Genomic DNA, 24,620 nt, shown 5'->3' with positions numbered 1-24,620 from the left:
GTAACTGTGAATTAGCGTCTGTCTTCCCAGGAGGCAGATGGTGTCATTTTCATAAGGAAAATGGGCTTAATTACGAAGGAACACTTTTAGGTGGTGAGTCGTAAGCAGTGCTTCCTCGTGGCGAGCTCCTGCTCTGGGATTAAAAATAAACCACGAGTTCCCTCCTCCAGTTCTCCGCTCCGTGGTTTCCGGTGTCCGTGGCTCACAGGGACTGAGAGGAAGAGAGGAGCCGTACCGGGGATTAGGAATCCAGCACTCGGGCAACTGGGCACTGAGCTTGGTGCCAGGGACCCCCTATCCACACACTTTGAGCAGGTTGGACCAGGGGACTACTGGCGCTCCCCGAGCTTGTCCCCTCACGGCATTCCCCAGGTAGGGCCTTTGGGCCTTGATTTTCTGTGCTTTGACCCTCCTGGGAGCATCAACCCCTTCCCAGAAAATGCCAGTCTCAAGGTTTGGGAATTCCTGGGGGGAATGGGCTCATCGAGGACCATCCAGATCCCTGGAAGGGCTGGAACGGCATGTCCCCTGGTCCCCGAGTACGTGGATACGGAGCGGTCCGCCGACACGTGTCTGTTCGACATGCGTTCTGCGTGCACCGTGCGTAGACGAAACAGGCCTCGCCCTCCAGCCGCTCGCGAGCTAATGGTGGAGTAAATGCCATCACGGCGGGTTGTCCTCCACGAAGGGACGCCCCGCCAACACCCTTAACGGGATGTTGCCTCCCCTGACCCTCACAGGCTACTGGGAGACCCCTGGGCAACCAGCACCTTCTTCTGTGCCAGCGGCCACCAGCCCCTGGGAGACAGTGTCCCCCACCAGTCAGAGTGGCTTGAGGGCAACGATGGGCGTTTTCCCCTTACCGAGCCCAGGCACACAGTGTATTTCCTGAGTGAGTGAACGAACAAATCCATTGAAAGTCCACGTTTCTCGAAATCCAGGGAAAGAAAAATCCTTGATTAGGTTCTCGATTCTCTGTGACTTTGTTGTTACTGTCATTTTTCCGTGCAAGTGTCAGGTGGGTTTGTTTCAAGGGCTCCTCGCAGGGCAAGAGTCAGTGGCTCCCAAGCCCCTGGTGTGTTGGATCCCTCTTCAGGTCCTCCAGGGGGACGCCTGGCCGTGCTTCTTGGCTTCTCATGAGCTTTGGAAATCCTTTTTCGATTTATCAAAGAAGGATTTATCCTCGGTTTTGGTTATAAAACCAGAATAACCCCAGAGCCTCCCTCTGGTTTGTGCAGACCACCCCGTGGGTATCTCTCTGAATGCGTACATCCATCTGTCTGCCCGCCTGTGCGTCCAGGCACGAAGGACCCCCGGGCTGTGTACGTGCCAGCCCTAAGGGGGGCACCGTGAGGGACGCAGGGACAGCCACTTGCTGCGCCAAGTTTACCAAATGCGGCTGGTTTCCCAGAGCAAAAGCCTGAACCTAACATCGTCTCCTGTTCCCTTTCTGTGAAGAGGCGCCGGCCATCTTGTCCACTGAGAGAAACATCAGCCGCCTGGGACACAGTCACCTGTCCGTCGTGGTTGGAGGTGTCGTGGAGGCAGCCTTGGGAGCCGACGTGACGATCCGATGTCCCGTAAAAGGCAAGTCTGGCGTTTCTGGGGGTGAGGGTGGGGGACTGTGTCGTGCCCTGGTGTTGCCAGGAGGTGGCAGCTCTCAGACCTCAGCCTGACCGGCTTAACCATCTGAGTTTCCAGCCTCTGACGGCGGCTGTCCCTCTCAAGGGTGCGACCAACTCGTGGGACCAGGGTGTAAAACAAAACGCCCATGTCTCCATTTCCCGCGAGGACTGGGACGGCCTCGTACACTTGCGTGCTCAGGCGTGACCAGGACACCGTGTCGCTGTGGGCCGACCGACATGACAGGCCACCTTCCAGTCCTGTGGTTGCCTGATGAGCAGAGCGTCACGGAGGGGGATTTGTTGGAAACTCTTGGAGGTGTCCTCCAGCTGGGCAAAGCCCGGTCCGGGGGTGGGAATCTCGGGGTCTCCTGGCCTGCGCGGTCTCCATCCTGGACTGTCCCAAACCAGCATGACCGGTCTGTGCCTCAGTGGATCGCTCTGCTTCATTCGCCTTGGGAGAGACTTCTTTCTAACGGATCCTTCCTTTAATAAGAATAACGCTTTCAGTCAGACCTCACCTTAATGTCAGGCCATTCTTGCTCTTGAAATCACAGATTTTTCCATCTTAACCAGGGCCCACGCATCCCTCCAGTGGATCAACATTATAGCCGGCACACGTGTCTGTTGTATGGGGTCAGGAGCGCCGTCTGAATGATGTTGATCAGTTTCTCAGGGAGCCTAGGGACCTCGTCACAGTTCAGATCTGTTTTAAGGGGACGGAGCGTGCACCCGTGATTTACCGTGCATTGATTGACTGTGGGGATGACGGCGTCTCTCTCGTTTCCAGCTAATGGGGCCCCTGTAAGTTGCAGCCGCTTGGGATGAATCTTACTAGGGCCTCAGCCCGGAGGGGCAGGGTGACCCGGGGAGTCCTTGCGCTGCCATCGGTGACACAGTGACCGTGCGTGTAGCGAAGGGAGCCCAGGACAGCGCCGTCCACCTTCCAGGCCCTCCCTCCCTGTAATGGTCGCTTTATTGCCGTGTTTCCAGAGCTGCACCTTTGGCTCCCCAAGCCATGGAAACTTGCTAACCCCCAAGGTATTATTTTTCACCCCTTGGAAGTCCCTGCAGCGTTTGGCCTACACAGACTTGCAGACTCCCTCCAGCCTCCCAACGTCTCCACCCACAAGAATGTGAGTTTTCTGGCAAAGAGCTACCCACCCTTACAGAACGGGCTGCGTTCCCTGGCCCAGCCAAGCAGAAAAGCAGAACGGAACTTGGCAGCCGCCAAGCCACAAGCGGCTAGAGTTTCTAGAGCCCTACACCTGCAGACGATCCTGCAGAATAGATCTGCCTTCTACGAGGACAAACCTCAACTTCTAACGTTAGTCCTGCGTTTCTTGCTTCCACAAGAGTTTAAAACCAGGCGTCTGGGGAGTGGGGATGACCCCTTGAAAGGCTCGTGGTGTATTATTTGCTGTCGTAAGTCAGCGGCTGGATTCGGCGACAAATGGTTTAGTGAGGGAAGCCTCCAGCAAAGACCGTTAAGTGCGTCTGGGTTTTATTCTCTGGGCCAGGCCCCATTGGCACGTGGGCCATCTCTGACCCGGGCCTGACTCCGGCAGCCCCCGTGCCCCTGCTCCCCTGGGGCCCGGAGGGAGCTCGGTGTTGGGGGCGTTTCTCCTCCTCATCCCTCCCTTCTCCTACCAGACGCTGCCCCACAGGCTGTTCTGTCTCCTTACCTGGCCTCCATCCCGTGTGGACAAGCCCCCGGGGACTCATCGGGACCTTTTCTTCTCACAAATAAACCCGTCTCATTTTGAGTTATGTGCCATTTTAAATAAACCTGGCGTGAACTTACTGTGTTTTCGGATAGGCGGAATCCATACGGACATCGCTTTTTCTGGAGATCTGTCTTTTTAAAGACAGATGGGGAAGTGGGGGAAGGGTCAGCAAACTTGGGGTTTAGACACGGGTCTGTCACTAGCTCCTGTGGGACCTTCCTGCCCGCGTCTCGGCGGTGGGAAGTGTACCACTTAAACGCCAGGGGAGGGAGGGACTTCGGGTTTTCAGCTAATCCAGCTCCTCACTTATGGGCGGGGATGGCAGATCATTTATAGACTTGAACGCCGTGTCGCAAAATTGTATTTTCATGTTGCACACGGAGCTGATTTCTGTGAATCGGCGGCATGTGTAAATTTGTCTTTTATTTTTCAGTTGCCCTTAAAATATTTTCCAGTAACTATAATGAGCTCATCTATTCATACCTTTTAGACAGATTCATAGTTTCTTGGTATGGCCAAATATGTTTTATTTAATGCGGATATCAAAAGTGATTGTCTCTGGTCTCCCTTAGGTGATATTTGTCACGACTGTGGAACCTGCAAATCTGTATGTTTAAAAGTTAGAAGCTTTAAGTTGCAAGAGACTTTTGCTTTGCTCTTTTAAAAAAATTTTTTTTTCTTTTAAAAATGGGGGAAGAAGAGTTTCAGCTGTATCCTCTCTGCCACCTTCTGGTGAGAAAGGAAAGCTCATCTGAGAGGAATGACCGATACCTCTTAACAGCTGTGTGTTTTGTTTTATTTATTTATTTTTTGTAGCGTTAATGCTTAGTAAGGTCATCATTTATTTTATAATTTCCTGCTACGGGTGTATTCTGTGTTGCTTGTGTTCCTTCCTCAAGCTCATTAGAAGTGCAGCTAACCTGAGTGTCTGTCATGACCTGTTCTTGTGTGCTGGGCTCCTCTGGGTGCCCCAACCCAGAAATTCGACTTATGGGGGTTGCCCTTTGCGCAAGGCAAAGAGACAGTTACTTGCTTGTGCACTGGATGGGGGGGGGTGTCGAAATAAATGAAGAGAGAAAGAAAAAAAAAAGATGCGCAAGAAACAACCTCAATCTCTGTGAGCAAGAGAAGGAACGCACGGAGATCTGCTCCTTTCCTGGAACCCTGAGCAGTCGTCAGATGAGTAAGTTAGAGCCCCAGCATCAGCGCCCGTCCGTCTTGAAAACGTCGTCTTTCAAGAAGGGCACTACGAAGACTCGAGGTGGGGGAGAGCGTCGTCTCTTCCACGGATGGTGCTGGTCCCAGCGCGTGTCCACCTGCAAGAGAGTACAGTGGAACTCCAGCCTCGCGCCATTTACAAAACGTGGCGCACGGTGAACCGAAAGCCTACATTTAAAAGGCTGTTAGCTTTCATGACGCCCTTAGAATAAAATGGGCACGATTCTTTGTCACCTCGGGTTAAGCAATAATTTCTTTCTTTTTTAAAAAAGATATTTATTTATTTATTTAAAGATTGTATTTATTTATTTGTCAGAGAGAGAGAGAGCGCGCGCGCACAGGCAGGGAGAGCAGCAGCAGAGAGGGAGGCAGGCTCCCCGCAGAGCAGGGAGCCCGATGCGGGGCTCGATCCCAGGACCCTGGGATCATGACCTGAGCCGAAGGCAGAGGCTGAACCCACTGAGCCACCCAGGCGCCCCATCTTTCTTCTTTAAAAAAAAAAAGATTTATTTATTTATTTGAGAGAGAGAGAGAGCGTGAGTGCAAGCAGGAGGGGGGCAGAGGGAGAAGGAGAGAGACAGTCTTAGGCAGGCTTCCCACTCATCACAGAGCCCGATGTGAGGGTTGATCTCACGACCCTGAAACTGTGACCTGAGTCAAAATCAGGAGTCTGAGGCTTACCTGACTGAGCCACCCGGGTGCCCCAGGCAATAATTTCTTAGCTGGGGCACAAGCCCCGAAAGGAACAGTGGATGAACGAGCTTCTTCAAACTGAACAATTTTTGTTCTGCCAAGGACACTGTCAGGAAAATGTAAGGAAAACTCACAGAACGAGTGAACATTTTCTGGAAATCATATATTCGGTGAGAGAGCGTCCAAAACATAAAAGGACCTCTTAGAACTCAGCAATAAAAGGACAACCTCATTTAAAACAAATGATCTGAGTGGACATCTCTCCAAAAAAATGGTACAAATGACTAATAAGCCCATAAAAAGATGCTCAACATCGTTAGTCATCAGGGAAGTGTAAGTCAGAACCACAATGAGATGACTCTTTTCTTTTCTTGTTTATTTTATTAAAATCAATTGGTTAGCATTTGGTGAATTATTAGCTTCAGAGGTAGAGTTTAGTGATTCATCGGTTGCCTACAGCGCCCAGTAACGAGATGCCACTTCCCACACTGGGACGGCCGTAATCAGAAAGACGGATGACAGAAGTGTGGAGAACGTAGAGAAGTCAGAAAACCGTCTTGCACTGCGAGTGGGAATTTAAAACCGTGCCGCTGATTTGGAAAAGAAGTGAAACCCAGCCATCCCACTCCTAGGTATATATACCTAAGACGAACGAAAACACACGCCCCTCACAGACGTATACAGAGAGGCCCACAGCAAAGAGTAGGAACGACTTCCATGTCTATCAGCTGACGAGCGGATAAAGAAAGTGTGGGATATCCGTGCAATAGAATTTTCTTTGGCCATAAAAAGGAATGAAGGACTGTTTCCACACTAAGACATGGATGGATCTTGAAAAATTACGGTAAGTGAAAGAAGCCAGACGCAACAGATCACATATTATGTGATTACATTTCCATCGAAATGTCTAGGACAGGCAAATCCGCAGAGACAGATAAGAGGCTGCCGGTGACTAAGAGACTGGAAAACGGGCGGGATGACTAACGGGTACACATTTCTTTGGGGGGATGAGAATGTTCCGGAATTACAGTTGGGATGGTTGCATGGCTTTATGAGTGTGCTAAAGAAATCACAGATCACACCCTTGGAAGAGTGAATTGTACAGTATATACACGGTATCTCATTAAAATCATAATCCTAATACCCACAATAGGACAATGCTACAAAGTTTTAAAACCTACAATGCAACCATAAATATTACTTATCAGCATATAATTATACGGCAAAAATACACAGATATTCATGGGAAGGTTGGACCCCAGTGACAGGATGGTCACTACTCCCGGGAGAAAAGGAGGGGAAGTGGGGAAGGAACGTTAACCTAGCTCTGATGCTTCATTGCTTAATCAAGATCTAAAGCAAATAGAGTCCAGTGTGAATGGGCACTGATTTTGCATGACAGACCCGTGGTTATCTGCTACACTGGTTTTTTTCAGTTCCCATCCCAGCCCGGCTTCTGCTGTGCTCTGAGACACTGGGCCTGTCGTAGACCCACCTTGGCCTGTGGTTTTCTGTTGCAGAATAGGGGTTAGAGGTTGATGACCAGCCCTAAAATTCTGCCCCGGACCCCTGGTCTTTCACAGGAATCTGGGACAAATGGAAGTAAAAGTAGCAAGAATGCTTGAGCTAAGGTGTCTGCCCAGTCTGGGTTAGAACTGAGCGCCAGCAACGTTCTCACCCAAGATCGGGGAGACCGAGAGGGAACCCAGAGAGAAAATCTCTCTCTAGATGGCCGAAGGGGATATGGATGGGGGGAATGGGGACATGGGTGGAGGGATGAAGAGGCACCAACTTCCAGTTACAGAGTAAAGAAGTCGCGGGGATGAGAAGTTCAGGGCAGGGAATAGGAGTCAGTAATATTGTAATGCGTTTATTGTACTGAGCAATTCGTGATGTGTGTAATTGTTGAATCCTTGTGATACAAGCCTGAAACTAAATATTATATATCAACTCTACTTCGGTGAAAAAATGCTTAATGGGGGAAGAAAATGTCAATACCATGTCCCTCTCAAGGAGCTACTTGGAGCCCATGAAACCCCAAGCCCATGAAAAACCCACTTATCTATGTTAAGACCCAGACACTAGTGTTGTAATGAAAAAGAAGGAACCAGATTTGAAAAACGTCTTTCCTTGATTTAAAAGCTGATGTTTAAGGCAAAACAAGTTAACTGGAGGGCAGCAAATTCCAAAGGTGGTTTGAAGCAACGTGGATGGAAACCATCCAGGTGTTGGTCTTGGGAGTTGAACACGGAGGGACCTTTGAAATCCATGCGTCCTGCCCTTATGTTTTGAAAATAAGACCCAGAGAGGAGAGACCTGACCACAGTGATGAACACAGTCCACGGAAGGGCTGAGTTCACTACTTCTGAATCCAGCAGTCCTTCGCTCCCAAGGCATCCCCTTTGTTCTGTTTTCTTGTCTCATTATAAAAAGTAATGCATCTCATTATAAAATCATTAGAAAGCATAGCAAAGTATTAAGAAGCAAAGAAACTCCCGTGATCTCACCACCAAGACACAGCCAGCATTTCCACTTTGTTACATCCTGTGACCTTTTCTCATTAAGTCAAAGAATTTTCTCCTGGTGCTAAAAAAAACCCCATAAATATCATTTAATTGCTGTACAGATTCTATGAATGTAGCCAAACTAAGCCATTCCCTTATTTAGGGGAACTTAAGCTGCTTATTCTCTTTACAGTTACATCTAGCAGTGTAAGGGACATTTTTGTGCATAGAACTTCTTTGTGTTGTTGAGATTAATTTTTTTTTAAAGATTAAGAGGGTTGGAATGACTAGGTCACAGGTCAGTCAATGTTATTATAACATCGTAAGACATTACAATTTCTGTAAGGCAGAATACATATCACAGATTGCCTTCTCGCAAGTGAACCCTGCCTGAGGGGTGTGTTTAAGCCCTCCATCCCTCTCCCTGTTACACTGCCCAACGGCAGGAGAGGGTAGGGAGACAAGTAGAGAGAAGTTACGGGATGAACACCCCATGGAGTATGGACAAGCAGTTGTCAGGAAGCAAGTGTGACCGGGGAGCGAGTGGGGTGCTTCGTCCTCCAAATAAGCGTAGAGGGAAGGAGAGCCTTCTGTGTCTAAGGGATTGGTGGTCAGAACATAGGAGAGGAATTGAAAAGTATTTTCTTCATCATGGGATTTTTTTTAGGATTAAAATGCTGTGGCGTACACCTAAAGTTTTGTCGATGTCTAATGGAATTACTAGCTTTTATTTTTTTTTAACTGGGTTTAATAATTTCCCTTACAAGGAGGATTTTGAGAACATTTTTGTGGTGCAGCAAGATTATGTGGTTAAATTCCTGTACGGAGGTCGCCTCTCTGACAAGTATTTTCCGCCGTCAGCCGTCGGTTTCTATTACACAGTGCAGAGTTCGATGGTAGTGATGTAACATCTTTAAATCACAAATCTCTTTGATCCTCTCCAAAAAAAAAAAAAAAGAAAGAAAGACAGGAAGGAAGGAAGAAAGAAAGAACCCTTGCCCCAGAAAAATACATTTACCCACAAAATTTTGCATGTAATTTTCAGAATACTCATAAAGAAAACCTGGGGATCATCTCCTTGCTCCTATTTTATGAACTAAACATTTTGTGGCTTTGGGCCATATTAAAGCTAATTTTTGTGTTTTTTGAAATGTGTTCCCTCTTCTATATTATGCTTGCCTCTCTTTGAAACCATATACAATCTGTAAACTTGCTAAAATTATTTTTAAGTATATCGGAAACCTTTGCTCCCGCTCAGAAAGTCTGCCCATCCCTTGTTTTTCCTACCTCTGCCTGTGATGCAGAAATCTTCCCAGCATCCTCCTCCCTTAATGCCATATTCAACCAGTCAATCATGGGTGACTGGAAATTCCACGCATGTTTCTATCCGTCCGCTAAGCATCTGCTAAGCCCAGTCGGGTCCTTCAGTGCACAGAGATGAATTAGCCCTGGTACCTGCAGCTTCATGGACAAGGAAACTACGTTACCACTGGTGCAGAAATCTAAGTGTGGTTGACGTGCATCCGACGCAGGAGAGAATAGTTAAGGCTTCTCGAGGATTAGAGGTTTACCAAACAGATGATGTTACAACCAGGCCGCTTGGAACGAAAAGGAAGCCATTGGAACAGAAGAAACAGCATATAGGCAAAAGCACCGAAACGCAGAAGTCCCCGGCTTCTTTGCAAAACCACAGTCAGATCCGTGTGACTTCAAGCAGAGGGTGTGAAGGAGAGTGGGAAGAGGGGGCTTTGGAAGTTTCAGCTGGGACCAGGTCGTGAAGGGCGTTTAATGTCAGGCTGAAACCCTTGGACTTCGTTGTCTTGGCATGGGAGGCAAGAAAAGCTTTAAGTAGAGCAGTGGCGTGAGCTGCTCTGTGTTTTAGAAAGAGCCTTCTGCCTACGGTGTGGATGGAACGTTAGAGGGGAAAGAAAGTCCAGAGAGCCAGAAACTGAAACCAGTGGGATTGTAGTACAGTCGTTGATTGGATTGTTGGACTAGTTACTCAAGACATTAAATGGTTCTGCTTCATCTAAGAGGCAGAGAAGGCATATCTGGCCTTTAGCAACCCATGTGTTGTTAATTGGGGATCTGGGACGTAGGTGTCCCCGGCCCAGCCCAGAGCGCCGGCACACAGCTGTTGAGTTGAACATGCAGAGACAGTACGTTGCAAACCACGAAGGACACGGACGGGGCGCATCCCATATGGAGCACGTTGACAGTCCATCAAAACTCAACATCAAACATAAGAATAATTTGGGACGCCTGGGTGGCTCAGTGGGTTAAAACCTCCGCCTTCGGCTCAGGTCATGATCCCGGGGTCCTGGGATCGAGCCCCGCATCGGGCTCTCTGCTCAGTGGGGAGCCTGCTTCCCCCTTTCTCTCTGCCTGCCTCTCTGCCTACTTGTGATCTCTATCTGTCAAGTAAAAAAACAGAATCTTAAAAAAATAAGAATAACTTGATGGGTCCGAGTTGCAACAGCCTACAAGGCGGATCTGATTATTGTCTTTGTTTTGCTAATGCATACGTGGCTCCGGCACCTGTAATTACGGGCCGTGTCTGTGTACCTACTGAGGGGTGAGCTAAGATTTAATCCCAAGTCAGTCTGGATGGAGAAGAAGTATCTGGACTTGAGACAGAAGAGTGGGAACCCCAGAGTGCTGGCCAGAGAAAACAGAGGCCTGACGGGGGAGTTAGGAAGCACCCCAGCTTGGGGACAGGGGTCAAAGGCTCAGGTACGGGCAACAAGCAGGCCCCAGCCTCGCCTGTGGAAGTGTCCCGTGGTATGAGACGAAGGGTCCAGGGCGAGTATGTGGAAAGGCTGGTTCTTGCTCACTGGCGAGATGCCAGCTGGTGTTCCTTAGGTCTGGGGTCTGCCCGAACGAGCTGGGTCAGCGCCCAGGTTGGTGGAGTCCCCACCCAGACATGTGTCCCCCCCCAATTCCTGCAGCAACAGGAAAGGGACATGGCAAATCGTGGGCTGTCGGACTCCCCACTCCCTCACCTAAACCTTCATAGGCTTGCCCCAGACCTCTTTGCATTCATATTTGGTTCACTGAGTTAGTGGATCAAAAAGCCTCATTTTGGGGCACCTGGGTGGCTCAGTTCGTTAAACAACTGCCTTTGGCTCAGGTCACGATCCCAGGGTCCCGGGGTCGAGTCCCACATCGGTTCCTAGCTCCACAGGGAGTCGGCTTCTCCCTCTGACCTTCTCCTCTCTCTTGCTCTCTCTCTCACTGTCTCTCTCTCTCAAATAGATAAATAAAATATTAAAAAAAGAAGAAAAAAGAAAAAAGCCTCATTTGCAAGCCTATTTTCTGTTCTTTAGCGATCTGCCGGAGCTCTATTCTCAGAGCTCCTTGGGCGGTGATTTTCCTCCTCACCTTTGATCCACACCAGTTTCCCAAGTGGAGAAAACACGAGTCTACCCAATCAAGAAGTAGCAGGAAATGCTAGGATAATGGCATTATTGCCGAATATGGAAGATGAAACACAGAAAGGGCTATTCAGGAACCTATCAAATTTCATACTTATTGGGAAAAGCCTCGTGCTTGGGTGTGTATGGCTGTGGGTACTGAGTCACGCTGCGTCTTCCGGCCTCTAGACCACAGCTGTTGTGTCGGTCCTGTTATCAACAACACCGCTTTCATCCTCAAGTGTCTACACCCCACTTCTGTCTTCAGTCCTACCAGTATGTCTGTCTGTCCCCCAGACCTCACAGACATCCAGCCCCACATTAATCTTCATCCTTGTCAAGGACCCCAGTCTTACTTCGCTACACTACCTATCCTTTCCCCCAAGTACAGTTCAACTAAAAGACCTCCTTGTTTTATAGTTTTATAATTGGACTTTCTTCTACAAAAAAAATTTAAATTGGTTCTGCTACTAACAGTGTTTGAGAGCTGCTGGTCGGAACACTGGAGTGGGGTCAAGACCCATGTCAATTTTCTGCTCCCAAAATAACATATAACCTTTCCACAATTGTATCTTATTTCCGATTTAAAATAGCTTTTACCTCATGTTTTTTTTTCATCATCATGTTTCTGATGTGAAGACTGATGAAGCCCACCTAACTTTTAAGGTTAATAAAATGGCCCTGGCGTGGTCCTGTTTGAGCCCGTTGATCTGTTGTCGACAGACCTGAGGTGATCCAGAAAGGCAGGATCTGGGGTCGTGCTCTCTGCTTCCCGACCTCAGGTGTCCCCTTGGTGGTCTTCTGAAGCTCACGCCGCTTCAGTTCCATGAGCGCCTGTGTGGTGGCTCTAGGCTGGCCCTGTGTTCTCCTGGTTCCTCAGAAGGCTGCGGGGACAGGAGCCACAGCGGCAAGCGGGGTTCTCCAGACTTCTACGAGATGTGCTTGTAAACCATTGGGAGGTTTTTCTCAAAAGGCGGCAAGAGCCAGCATCCAACCTCTCGCATCTACTAATCCTACAAGAAAGGCTCTCGCTTGCTCTGTGTCCCCCCAGAGTCTCGGCTTCTCACTGTGAATGCTGTGAGACCCACACAGACGGTGACAGAGGGCACAGCGTAGCCTTGCGGGTTGGAGGAATACCTATGGTGTAAAACACATGGACTCAGGGAAAGCCCCCCAACCACCTGCCCGTCTGCTCTCACTCCTTTGCCCCAGCTGTGCCTTCCTGCAGTAGACCCTGCGGGACCCACACAGGGTGGAGACTGAGACACAGAAAATCTTGTCGGAATTCAACTCCCAGAAATAATAAAGCATGAGGGCTTCTTGGTATAGTCTGCAAAAGGCATTCAGGACCCGGTGATGGAAAAAAATACTTCCCGTGGGGAACACACCATGGAACCGGAAGAGAATTTCAGCGTCTGCACTAACATCCAGGCTTCGGTGTCCCTCTGTCTTTTCTTATCTTTTCATTGATTTCCTTTATCTTTTCATTTATCTCCCCAGTTATATATTTGCGATTGCTACCCCCGTGTATTCATTCTCACGACTGACGTGAGGTATCCTAAAGTCATTTTATTACGGACAGGCCTGGACATCCCCTCCCACCCACCCACCCTACCCCAGAGAGTCCGACTCAATTTATCTCTAGTCCAGCCAGAGAACGTTGTGTGGTTTAAGTTCCCCAGGCAACTCTAATGTGTATCCAAGGTTAAGAACTAAGGCATTAGCCAGTAAATGGAGCCAAAGATTTTCCTGGGACTTAGACTCACCTCAAATGTTATTTCAAAATGAGAGACATCCTCGGGAAACAGCGGGTAGCGAGGAGTGAAGGGGAAGCTGGGCTCTGGGGCAGGGCCTGCCTCCCTACTCTGGGCTCATTCTGAAGGTGGAGTCAGGCCTGTCCACAGCTGAGACCTCAGTGTTGGAAGGTCCACAGAGGAGGAATCAGCTTCAGCGTCAGGGTCAGTGAAGGGAGGGCCAACAACGGATCTTTAAGAATGAGCAGAAACTGGGGCGCCTGCGTGGCTCAGTCTGTCAAGTGTCTGCCTTTGGCTCAGGTCATGATCCGGAGGTCCTGGGATTAGGCTGTGTCAGGCTCCCTGCTCAGCAGGGAATCTACTTCTCTCTGTCTTTCTCTCCCTTGGCCCCTCCCTACCACTCATTTTCTCTCTCTCTCTCTCTCTCTCTCTCAAATAAATAAAATCTTAAAAAAAAAAAAAAGAATGAGCAGAAAATTTCCAAATGGTACAAGAGAATAGCAAATAATCTGCAGAAGAGAGAAGAGCACATGGAAAATCTTAGCATGTCACAGTTCGGGAAACAGTAAGGTCCCCGACGCTGGAGGGGGAGCTCTTGTTAGCAGTTGGTACCCACAGATCGAGAGGGCTTTTGTGCCCTTATCCTCCAAGAAGAGTATAAGCTTTGGAGCTAGGAAAACTGAATCTTACTCCCTACCATTTCTAGGGAGAAAGGAGCCATTTTATAGGGTAGGTGGGGGCAACTTGGAAAAGCAAGACAGAGCCAGAACCTTGAGGGAGGTAGAAAGGGAGCCTTGGGGTGTCATCCCAGCCCTGAGATGTCACCTCAGGAGCTCCACTGATGGCTCGGGTTTGCTGGTCATGGCAGCAAGGCCAACTTGAAGGTCATGGTGCATGACTTCCAAATAGGCAATATTTTCAGTGTAGCCTTTGAGGACCGTGTCATAGCTATGTGTTCCTCCGAATCCCGATGTTACGTCGATCAATGATCAAAATTGCTGTTGATCAGAAAGGGTCTCCAGAAAGTCCAAGACTGTCCACATTTGAGCCGTTGTTCCAGAATTCTCTGTAGCGGAGCGAGTGGCTTACACCACTTGGCTAGCTCCAGCCTGCGTGCGCCATGCTTGATTTGCATCAGATTTGACATTGAGTCTTATTCTCCAAGGAGCCACTGGGGGTTTTGGTGTGGAGAGAATGTGTGGAATAACTCTTGTGGGCCCTTTCTAGCCTCTGAGCAAGGCCCTGGAGGACAGTATCCACAGTGCGCTCCCTAGCGCTCATGAGATCTGACCGGTGGACTTACCAAGAACTGTCCATTCCCGAACAAAGCAGAAGTCAGGGATGGCCACGCCGGCAGGAGACTTATCGGCACCATTCCTCCATGTCAGAAGAAACACATTTTGAAAGACTCTTGAATGGAGAACTGGGGATAGACGCTGTGACCCAGATTATTTCTAGTTCCTCAGATCAAACTACCGGGGACCTGATTATTCAATCTGTTAACATCATTTTGTTCGAGAAGAGAAAGTACTTTAGCAGCTGTTCAGCGGAGCTCTGTGGTTGGTTAAAGCCGTAGCCTGATATTTGGAGGAAGTTCTGGCCATGGCATCGTCGATGGAGAGTCCTTTATAGCCAAAAGGCATAGATTATGTATTGCCAAAAAGAGCAGAAGGGTATGCAGTTAACTCAAAATGGGAGTGTTTCGTACGATATTTCCTACCTTGTGAAGATTGACCCCCCTGTCAAGAAGAGTTTAGCTACTCTTTGCGCTGATAGTGTTGAGGAATTTTTTTTTCTCTGACTCTGAAACTGTGGGTTCTTGTTTGTTTATTAGTAATGGTTCCCCTTTTGGTTTGTCTACACTGTGTTCAATTTGCTTCTTATCCTGTAAATGGACACCACCATTTCTTCAGAGTCCCCAGAGCTAACTAATGGTAGCCTCAACTTTCAATTGTCCTGTGCGGAAAAAAATGCAGAATATTGTATGAGTGTTGAGTAGCTGGAGGAAACCAAGAAATGAACAAGAACCTACAGGTATAATATATGTGACACAGTGATATAAAAAAAAACACAACTTTTCAGAGCAGCCTGGAATTGGCCAAGGATCCTGCAATGTGGAATGTTTCATGGGCCTTTCAAGGATGAAGGATGTTTGTTTTTAAAACAGTGACTATTCTAAAGACGCCCAGAGGTTCTGGCTTTCTGCAACACATGCTTTACAACCCTCCAGATCTGAACTTTTTTCCCACCACATTTGCCTTCCAAAAACTATTTCAGCATTGTGGAAGCAGAACGTTGGCTATTTCAGAGCTCTGTGTCTTAGGGGAAATAGCCTGTCTTCGAGGTTAGATAAATAAGTTTAAACTCTTTCTGACATCTTGTAGCTGTTTGAACAGAACAAACATTTGTTATTTTGAAAGACCATAAGGAACAGGAGTATAAGAATTCCATCTGAATTTCCCCTGGCTTCTTCTGTTCTTTGAAAATGTCCACACGCGTAACGATGCTTCTAGGTGCCGAGTTGCGGCGGAGACCTTCCCTCCTCTTCCCTCCACACAGGAGACCTTCGTGTCTCCTTTCGCATCTCCAAAACTTGCCGAGTTCTGTTTTGATGTCTGAACTTTCTGGTATACATGGAATACCACTGTGTGTATAAACTCACTGTCATACCCTTGCCACTCTGAGGTTGCGGTTTAAGTGAAGTTATCTTTGACCCCTCTCCGTTCCAGAGATCGGAAATTCAGAGAACTTCTGGAACTGACTTCTGACAGTTCTTGGGGTCTTACCCTGGCCTGGGCTGTCTGCCTCTGGCTCCCTCTTGCACCGGCCTTATATGCTCTCTCGCCCTCCATCGACCGGGATACAAAACTCAGTTCCTTGACTGGTTTCTACTCCCAGCAAGACATCCATTAATACCAGGCATTTGGCAGCTTTCCAAAGCAAAGCTGAAGGTTGAGGGCTTGTGGCAAAGTCATGCTGACACCTGGTCCTCTTCTCTGTGTTCTCTCTCCCATCCTTCTTCTGCTTGCTCCAACCCCAAGGATCGCCGTCGGAACTCCAGACTCTTCTCTCCCTGTTATGTGGTTTTTGTCTACAAATGCCTACATTGAAATCTTGCAAAATGTCCCTAAGAAAAGCATCCAGCTTCTTTAGAAGACAGCTGGAGTTGTAGAGAACAAAACCACTTCTCCAACCCGTAGGTCCTGTTGAATTTACTTCCATACGCCTGCTGCGTGTAACGCACTGCTGGGGGCTCCCGAGGTGTGGCCGCTCGTCTCAGCACAGAGGGAGCTCATGAGGGAAAGGGGCTGCCACCTGAGGGATGTCTTCCCTTCCCTTCCTTCCTGAAAGCCTAAAGGCTGAAGAAGCTGATGTGTCAGCAAGGCTAAGCTCTCAGGAGCTGGCAGAGGCCTGGCCCACCGTAGGCACTTACAGAATACTCACTCGATGAAATAAATGTGTGATGAATCAAAGCTGTAGGGGACTTGGGGGTAGGGGAGGAGGATGGTCTGAGTTTATGTTGTCCCCTACACCAACTGATGTAAGCAAAGGCATGGGGGACTTAAAGCATCTAGGACGTAACTGTACCTCAGAATAACTAATCACCTAAATGGACTAGAAAAAGTCCTGTGGGAGAGCCTTTCTTTTTTTGGACAAAAATATGTACCACAAGGCCCTGAGGGCAGGTGAGTCCTTGACAGGCAACACTCCCAAAGCCAAATCCTCCCCTGATAAGGCTCAGGCTGATAAAATACCATAGATAGGGGCTTTAACAGCAAACATCTGTTTCTCAGTTACAGTGGCTAGGATGTCCAAGTTCAAGGTGCCAGGAGCCTTGATGTCTGGTGAGGACCCTTCTCTGGGTCACAAAGGGCATCTTCTCACTGCTTCTGCAGGGGGCGGGGCAGGGGAGGGGAGCGGAGGGGAGGGAGAGGGAAAGAGAGAGAGGGAGAGAGCAGCTCTGGTTTCTTCGTCTTCTTATAAAGGGCACTAATCCCGTCACAAGGTCTCCACCCTCCTCACCTCCGCTGGACCCGATTACCTTCCGAAAGCCCTGGCTCCAAATACCACCGCACTGGGGGCGAGAGCTTCCACATACGGATTTGAGAGTGGGGAGCAGGGGAGGGACACACACATCCATGCGAGAACCACGAACACTTTTAACTCAGCCACGTGGCTGAGCACCTGCTGCGCGCCCAGCTGACAACGAGCAGCTCCCAGGAAGCTGTAGTACTGACCGTGAGACCATGTTGCAAACACGACAGTGTCTGAATAAGGCTCTGTAGGAATTGGGAGGGGAGTCCAAGCACCTCGGTGGCAGAGGCACCCCCAGGGCTGTCCGCGAAGAGGAGTGGACCAAGACCAGCAGGTGGGAACACTGCAGAGGAGTGAAGGGCCTGAGCAAGGACAGATGGCAGGCAGGGCGGGCCTGTGGACAGGACACTGAGCTGACCACGGGGCACGGTCTGCGGCAGGAGGGACGTGGCTGACGGTTAGGAGGCGGGGCTGGGAGGGTGGTTAGAGCCGGGCTCCCCAGGCGGGCCGTGTGCTTCTGGAGGGGGGCAGGGGCCAGCGCTCTGCTCCCTCTGACCTCACACGAAGAGACGGTTTGAAAGGAGGGAAGCCAGCCGAGTGAGAGGTTGTTTCCGCCATTAAGGGAAGAATTACGGTCCTAAGCTATAGCAGTGACCGCGGCCGTGGGCAAGAGGAGACAGGATCCAAAGGAGTTCTGAGTTAGAAATGACTTTTACAAACTTGGTGGCAAATTACCTGTGGAGAATAAGAAGACAGGAGCCAGGAGTGGCTCTGAGGTCCGAGGTGGGTGACCAGTTGGCTGGGGCGCTGGGATGATGATGATGGGAGGGGGAGAAGGCATTGGTCTAGGATGTGCGGGATTTGAGCTATGTGGGGTCCATGCTGATGGCAAAGGTCCAGGAAGACCATCAGTTTTGGGTTTGTTTGTTTTTTTTAACAGTATTGTATTAGTTTCAGGTGTACAATATAGTGACTCGACAATTCTGCACGCTACTCAGTGCGCATTGTGACGAGTGTGCTCTGCATCCCCTTCACCTGTTCCCAGTCCCTCCCCCCACCCCCTCACCTCCACTCTGGTGACCACCAGCTTGCTCTCTAGCTCAGAGTCTGCTTTTTGGTTTCTATCTCTTTCTCCCTCTCTCTCTTCTTTTAAAACTTTGTTCGTTTGTTTCTTAAATTCCACATATGACTGAGATCATATGGTATTTGTCTTTCTCCAGCTGACTTGTTTCACTGAGCATGATACCATCTATCTCCATCCATGTTGTTACAAATGGCACAATGTCATTCTTTTCCGTGGCTGAGCAATCACCATATGTAAACCACATCTTTATCCAGTCCTTTACTGATGGGCACTTGGGCTGCCTCCATAGTGTGGCTGTTGTAGAGAATGTTGCTGTGCACATCGGGGCGCACGTATTCCTTTGAATTAGTGTTTTTTTAGTGCTTTGGGTAAATTCCCAGTAGTGTGATTGCTGGATCCTATGGCAGTTCTATTTTTAATTTTTTGAGAGACCTCCATACTGTTTTCCAGAGTGGCTGCACGAACTTGCGTTCCCAGCCACAGGGCACGAGGGTTCTCCTTCCTCCCCGTCCTCGCCAACAACCGCCGTTGCTTGTCTTTGTGGTTGTAGCCATTCTGATGGTGATTGCATTGCCACCAGCGTTTATTCCCTCCTTCTGGAAAGACTTTCTTCTTGGCTTCTGGGAAACCACTCTCCATTCTACTCTCCACACTGTGTCACCTGTTTCTTTTCAGTCTCCTGTACGGGTTTCCCCTCATCTCTCTGGTCTGTACGATGAAGTGCCCCGGGGCCAGTCCCAGACATTTTCCGTTCTCCTGCTGTCCTCACTCCCTTATCAGCCTCAGCCACGCTCAAGGACTCAAACGGCATGGATACGCCGGCAACTCCCGAGTCCGTGTTTCCCGCCCAGACCTCTCCTCTAAGCTCTAGCTGAACACATCCAAGTGTCTCCCCAGCACCTCTGTATGACTATCAGATGTTGCACACCTAACAAATTTAAATTGAATTCCTGAGTTTGCTCCCAAATGGGCTGCTGTCATAGACTTTCTTACCTTAGAGAATGCCAACACCCTTGTATCAGGTGCTCGGACCATTCTTGGTGTGTGTTTCTCTCTCACATACCCCTCTATCTGTCAGCATTCCCCCCCCATTCCTTTGTCAGCTTCTTCAAAATATTTCCACCTTCAAAATATATCTAGAATCTGCCCATCTCTCACCACCTCCGTTGCGACCCCACGGGTCCATGCCGCCGTCATCTCTCGGCTGGATTGTGATCACAGCCTCCTCCGTGGTCCCTCCCACCTCTGTCCTTGTGCCCCGTGATCTGTTCAGGCAATCAAAGCAGTCCTTCAAAAGACTTCCTGTCATTCCTCAAAGCCTTTCGTATAAAAGCCAAATCTTCCCAGTGATCTGCAGAGCTGTGATCGGAGCCCTCTCCCCGCCTGCCCCTTCTCTGCCCTTGTCTCCTAGTGCACCCCCCTCACTCCACCTCTGCGGCCCCGGTGCTCTTTCCTGCCCCTCCGAGGTCGCGGGGGAGTGCTGAGGAAGCCTACAGAGCTGCCTCTCAGGAGAGGATTTTCAAATGCAGAAAATAAAATACGTCCTATTTTAAAGAAAACCAGCGATCACATTCTAGATATGAAAACGTTAATTTATCAAAAGTATGCTCTAATAGTATAAATACTTCTTTCCAGTGATGCACTCAACTCAAAATCGAGCATCAGGTCCAATAACTACCATAATCTCGAAGTCGTGGTGCCCTAAAAGATATTTTGAGGTATCCATATGATGGTCATGTGGAATGGAAGTATTTATCCGTGCTTTCCGTTAGCAGCAGAGTCAAAAGTACTGCTGCCTTGGTTTGTTGCTTGTTTATGTTCATAGTTGATGGAAGTGCTAAATGTCAGCTAGAGTTAGCGGGAAGGTCGTGGAACCTTGACTTCCATCTACGATCCCAGCTGAGGTTAATGGACCCCATGGGAAGAATGTGCTTCTGGGCCAAGGCACCTGCTGTCCCCTCCTCCTGAGTGAGAGCCCCACGTGGCCTCCTCTGCCTGGCTAAAGTAAACATCCTTTCAAGTTAGAATTGACAACACTGTTGCTTCCATGCTTTTTACCATGGAGGCGTAATGAAGAAGCCAATGTATCCAAAGTGCTTCAGGATCTCTCTCTGGAAGAGGTTTTATAACTTGAGAAAAACCTCATTTATTTAAACTAATTACTTACAGGAGGTAAGTCTGAATTAAGATCCTTGAATTATAATATTTTCAAACTTGTGTATGGCTTTCAAAAATGCTTAGTCACGAATTACTCAACAGAGTGCTTAAAGGAATCTCCTTGAATTAGTAAATAATTTAAATTCACATATATGGAGGCTGTTGAAGGGTTTGAAGAGTTTTTTTTTTAATTTTTTTATTTATTTGACAGAGATCACAAGTAGGCAGAGAGGCAGGCAGAGAGAGAGGAAGGGAAGCAGGCTCCCTGCTGAGCAGAGAGCCTGACTCAGGGCTCGATCCCAGGACCCTGAGATCATGACCTGAGCCAAAGGCAGAGGCCTTAACCCACTGAGCCACCCAGGTGCCCCTGAAGAGATATTTTTGAAATGATTTTCACTTTTTTAATCAAAATATTTAAGGAGGTTATTTTCTTCCTAGCTAGTACAACCCTTCACTACATTACCATGGATCCCAAAATAGTTGTGCGTGAAGGTATGAAGATCTCACCACGGAGTCCGTATTTTATCACCTTCTCTGTTTGGGAGAGAACATTGCCATGAATAACCAAAAAGTATCTTGGAGATATAATGATTTTCATCTGGTGGATCCATTCCCTTGGTCAACTCATTTCTGCATTTGGCAAATATTACTGTATTTATTTACTCTGCCAGACGCTGTCCTCCTAGCCTGCTGGGGAGGCCTGAGATTAATGCAGTAATGATGTTCTGAAAGAGTGCTGGTCGTAGAAGGCCCCTAAAAAACACGAGTTGAGTAAGTATATAAAAGGAAGGGTGAGTGAACGAATGAATGAATGGATCTCATGCGTATCTTAGAGCTGGAGGGGGGATCCCAAGAGATAGTGTAACACAGTCTCTTGGCCTCAGTCTTGTCAGTTTTGAGCAATATGGTCTAAGACCTTCAGGAAACCACAAATCCACTACTGTGGTCTTTAGGCAGAAAATTGGCCCCTCCTAATGTTACCATTTGAAATAATAATAAAGCGTGCAAAAGACACCAAGCATCGACAGCACTGGCAGCCCAAGCGTCCATTTGGACCTGGATGAGGCAATGAGGAATTTCTGCTCATTAGAGCTCTGAGTCAGAATGCCGAGGTTGTGCAACAAAAATGATGTTGCACACTCGAGAGACACGTGAAGCATATCCACTGTATGAAAAGAGTAAATGTTAGGTTGCACATGTGTTGTGTCTCCCCAAAACTCTAGAAAGGCAAGATGAAAACAAAGAGAAATTAAAAAAAATAAAACTGTTGGTTTATTTTCTAGTTTATTTAACTGAAATTTGCTAAGAGAGGGGATCTTAAAGGTACCTACCTCAAAAAAGAAACGGTCACCATGTGACATGATTCAGGTGTTAGCTAATGAAGAGGTGGTATCAGTCATTTTGCAACATACAAGTGTATCAAACCATCATGTTGCCCACGCCAGACACGCGCAGTGTTCTGTGTCCATCATAGTTCAGTAGAGCAGCGGAGGTTGGGGGGGACCAGCTAGGAGAGAGCCAGAAATAAAAATAGGGCTAGAAAGCGTTTTAAAAATCAATGAGAAGTAAAGCCAGAATTAGAAGCAGAAAATAAAACACTCAAAATAAAATGAAAGGAGTGAAGTAGGAGCAGGTCAGGCTTGCTTGCAGAAAGCCAAGGGAAAGAGCAGGGAGCTAAAAACCGTGGTGCCTGGTGATGGACTGGGGGGGGAGAGGGAGTTACCACCTAATTGGTGTTCCTGAGCAAGAGAGAGAGCCAAAGGAGCAGACACAGAACTTAGAGAAGAGAGAGAGGGGGAGAGGAGAGGAGAGGAGAGGAGAAGAGAAGGTTTTACTGAGTGGAAACAATGACTGTTTCACAGACAGAATGCCCCAGTGTGTTCCAGGCAAAATTGGTGAACAAATACTACCTCCTGATCATATCCAGGGAAAAGTTTTGAAAATTTTGGTCATAGAAAGAATCCTGCAGGAATCCAAAAAGAAAAAAGGAACCAACAACAGATTGCTGTATTTATTTTTTTTTTAAAGATTTTATTTATTTATTTGACAGACAGAGATCCCAAGTAGGCAGAGAGGGGAGGGGGAAGCAGGCTCCCTGCTGAGCAGAGAGCCCGATGCGGGGCCCGATCCCAGGACCCTGGGATCATGACCTGAGCCGAAGGCAGAGGCTTAACCCACTGAGCCACCCAGGCATCCCCAGATTCCCTTAAGCATAATAAAAAGTCGGCTTGCCTCAGACTCCCTTCCCAGTGAAACCCCAGATGACAAAGGGCAGCAGGAGCCGTGAGGAGGCAAGTGTGCTGCGACACTCCCGTTCTGTTGGAAGCTAAGCTGATCTTAGCGAGGAGAAGAGAGAATGTTCTCATCCGCTCAAGGCTTCATAATCCATCCCACCCGCTGACCTACCTTTGGGGGGAAACATACTCCTAAGATGCCGCCTTGTCAAGCAAGAAATGCATCTTAATTATGATCGTGGAAACACTGCAGTATAAAAACAACCATAACAAAACACTGGAACAATTTAAATACAGAATTTAAGAGTTTATTTCAGTCACTTGAAAATCAATTGCAAATCTCAAAAAAAAATCTTTAAAAGAAGATATATAATGAAAAGAAGATATATAATATATATAATGAAATGAAGATTATATAATATAATAAAATGACCTGAATTTCAAATCCCATTTTATGTTAGAAGAAAAGAAAAAGATGGGGGAAAGATGTGGGAAGGAAAACTTCACCTCTCCTCATCCTAGAAGGAAAACTAGGGATCTAGGAGATGTCATTTGTGTTTTTAACTAACTTTTTAAAATTTGGAGCTAGGTAAGGCATTCAAAGGACTCATACAACGAAAAATCCCTTGTTCCGACTCCCTTGTTCACCCTCCCCTTGCACCAGTACCCCACACACCCAGGTAAGCACCCGCATTAGATTTTTACATATCCTTGCAGAGCTTTTCTATGTGAGTATGAATACACTTTTTTCTCTTTCTTGTATGAAAGTTAGTACATTCAATATTCCATTCTATACCTTGTATATTTCAACTGAGAACACTTCTTTTTTCTAAAGTGTCATTGAAATGTGATCGAGTACAAAAAATTGCATATACTTAATATAAACAATTTGATGAGATTGGATACACGCATATGCTCATTAACCATCCCCACAGGGAAGGTGATACACATATCCATCACCTCCAAAACTTAACTGTGTATTCCTTTTTTTGTGGTAAGAACTCTTAACATGAGATCTACTCTCAACACATTTTTAAGTGCATAATTCAGTACTGGTGACAATAGCCACTATGCTGTGCAGCAAATCTCTAGAACTAATTCATCCTGCTTTCGTTGAAACTTCATAGAATTGAACATTTCTCCTTTCCCCTGGCCCGTGGTAACCACTATTCCTTGCGTCTGTGAACTTGACTATTTTGGTCATTTGAGTGGAAGCATGCCCTGTCTGCCCCTCTGTGACTGGCTTGTTACAGTTAGCATGTTCTCCAGGTTCATCCATACTGTCACAAATGGCAGGGCGTCCTTTTTCAAGGCTGTAGAGTAGTCCACTGTGTGTATACACCATGTTTTCCTTATCCCTTCGCTTGTCAATGCATATGTGGGTTGTTTTCTTATCTTGGCTCTTGGGAACAATGCTGCAGTGAATGTGGTTTCCAAAACTGCCATACCAGTTTACATTTCTGCCAACCGTGTGGGAGAGTTCCAGTTTCTCCACAGTCTCACCAACACTTGTTATCTTTTGTGTTTTTGAGAACAGACATCATAACCAATGTGAGGTTCTATCTCCTCGTGCTTTTGATTTCCCTGATAATGATCCCTGATGATGAGTGAGTTTGGGCATCTTTTCACATACCTATTGACTGTCTTTACTGGAGAAATGTCTGTTCAAGTCCTTTGCCCATTTTTAAATTGTGTTATTTGTTTATTTGCCATTGAGTTGTAGGATTTCCTTATATATTCTGGATATTGACCTGTTATTAGATAATTGGCCTACAAATATTTTCTCAGATTTTGTAGTTGGCCTTTACATTTTGTGGTTTCCTTTGCTGTACAGAAACTTTTTAGTTTGATATAATCCCACTTGTCTGCTTTTGTTTCTGTTTCCTGTGCTTTTGGTGATCCAGGAAATCATTGCCAGACCAATGTCAAGAAGAAGCTCTTCTCCTGTATTTTCTTCTAAGGGTTTTACAGTTTCAAGTCTTATGTTTGTCTTTAATTCATTTTATTTTAAATATATATATTTATATATATATAAATATATAATATTTAATATATAATAAATTTAATATATAATAAATATATATTATAATTTATATTATATACAATAAATATAAATAAATAATATATAATATATAATTTAATATATGATAAATATATAAATATATATATATTTGAAATG

General features: G+C 47.2%; 1 protein-coding gene across 1 annotated transcript in view; it reads left to right on the top strand.

The window, feature by feature from the left end:
* Nucleotides 1–24,620, top strand: part of ADAMTSL3 (ADAMTS like 3) — a 336,362-nt gene that overhangs the window by 279,211 nt on the left and 32,531 nt on the right. The window contains exon 23 of the mRNA XM_080807956.1: nt 1,459–1,587. Coding sequence (XP_080664082.1) covers nt 1,459–1,587 — 129 coding nt within the window. The remainder of the gene's footprint in view (nt 1–1,458; nt 1,588–24,620) is intronic.

This window comes from Martes martes (genome assembly GCF_963455335.1).
Source record: "Martes martes genome assembly, chromosome: 7".
Classification (NCBI taxonomy): domain Eukaryota; kingdom Metazoa; phylum Chordata; class Mammalia; order Carnivora; family Mustelidae; genus Martes; species Martes martes.
This window is presented reverse-complemented; position numbering and strand designations above follow the sequence as displayed.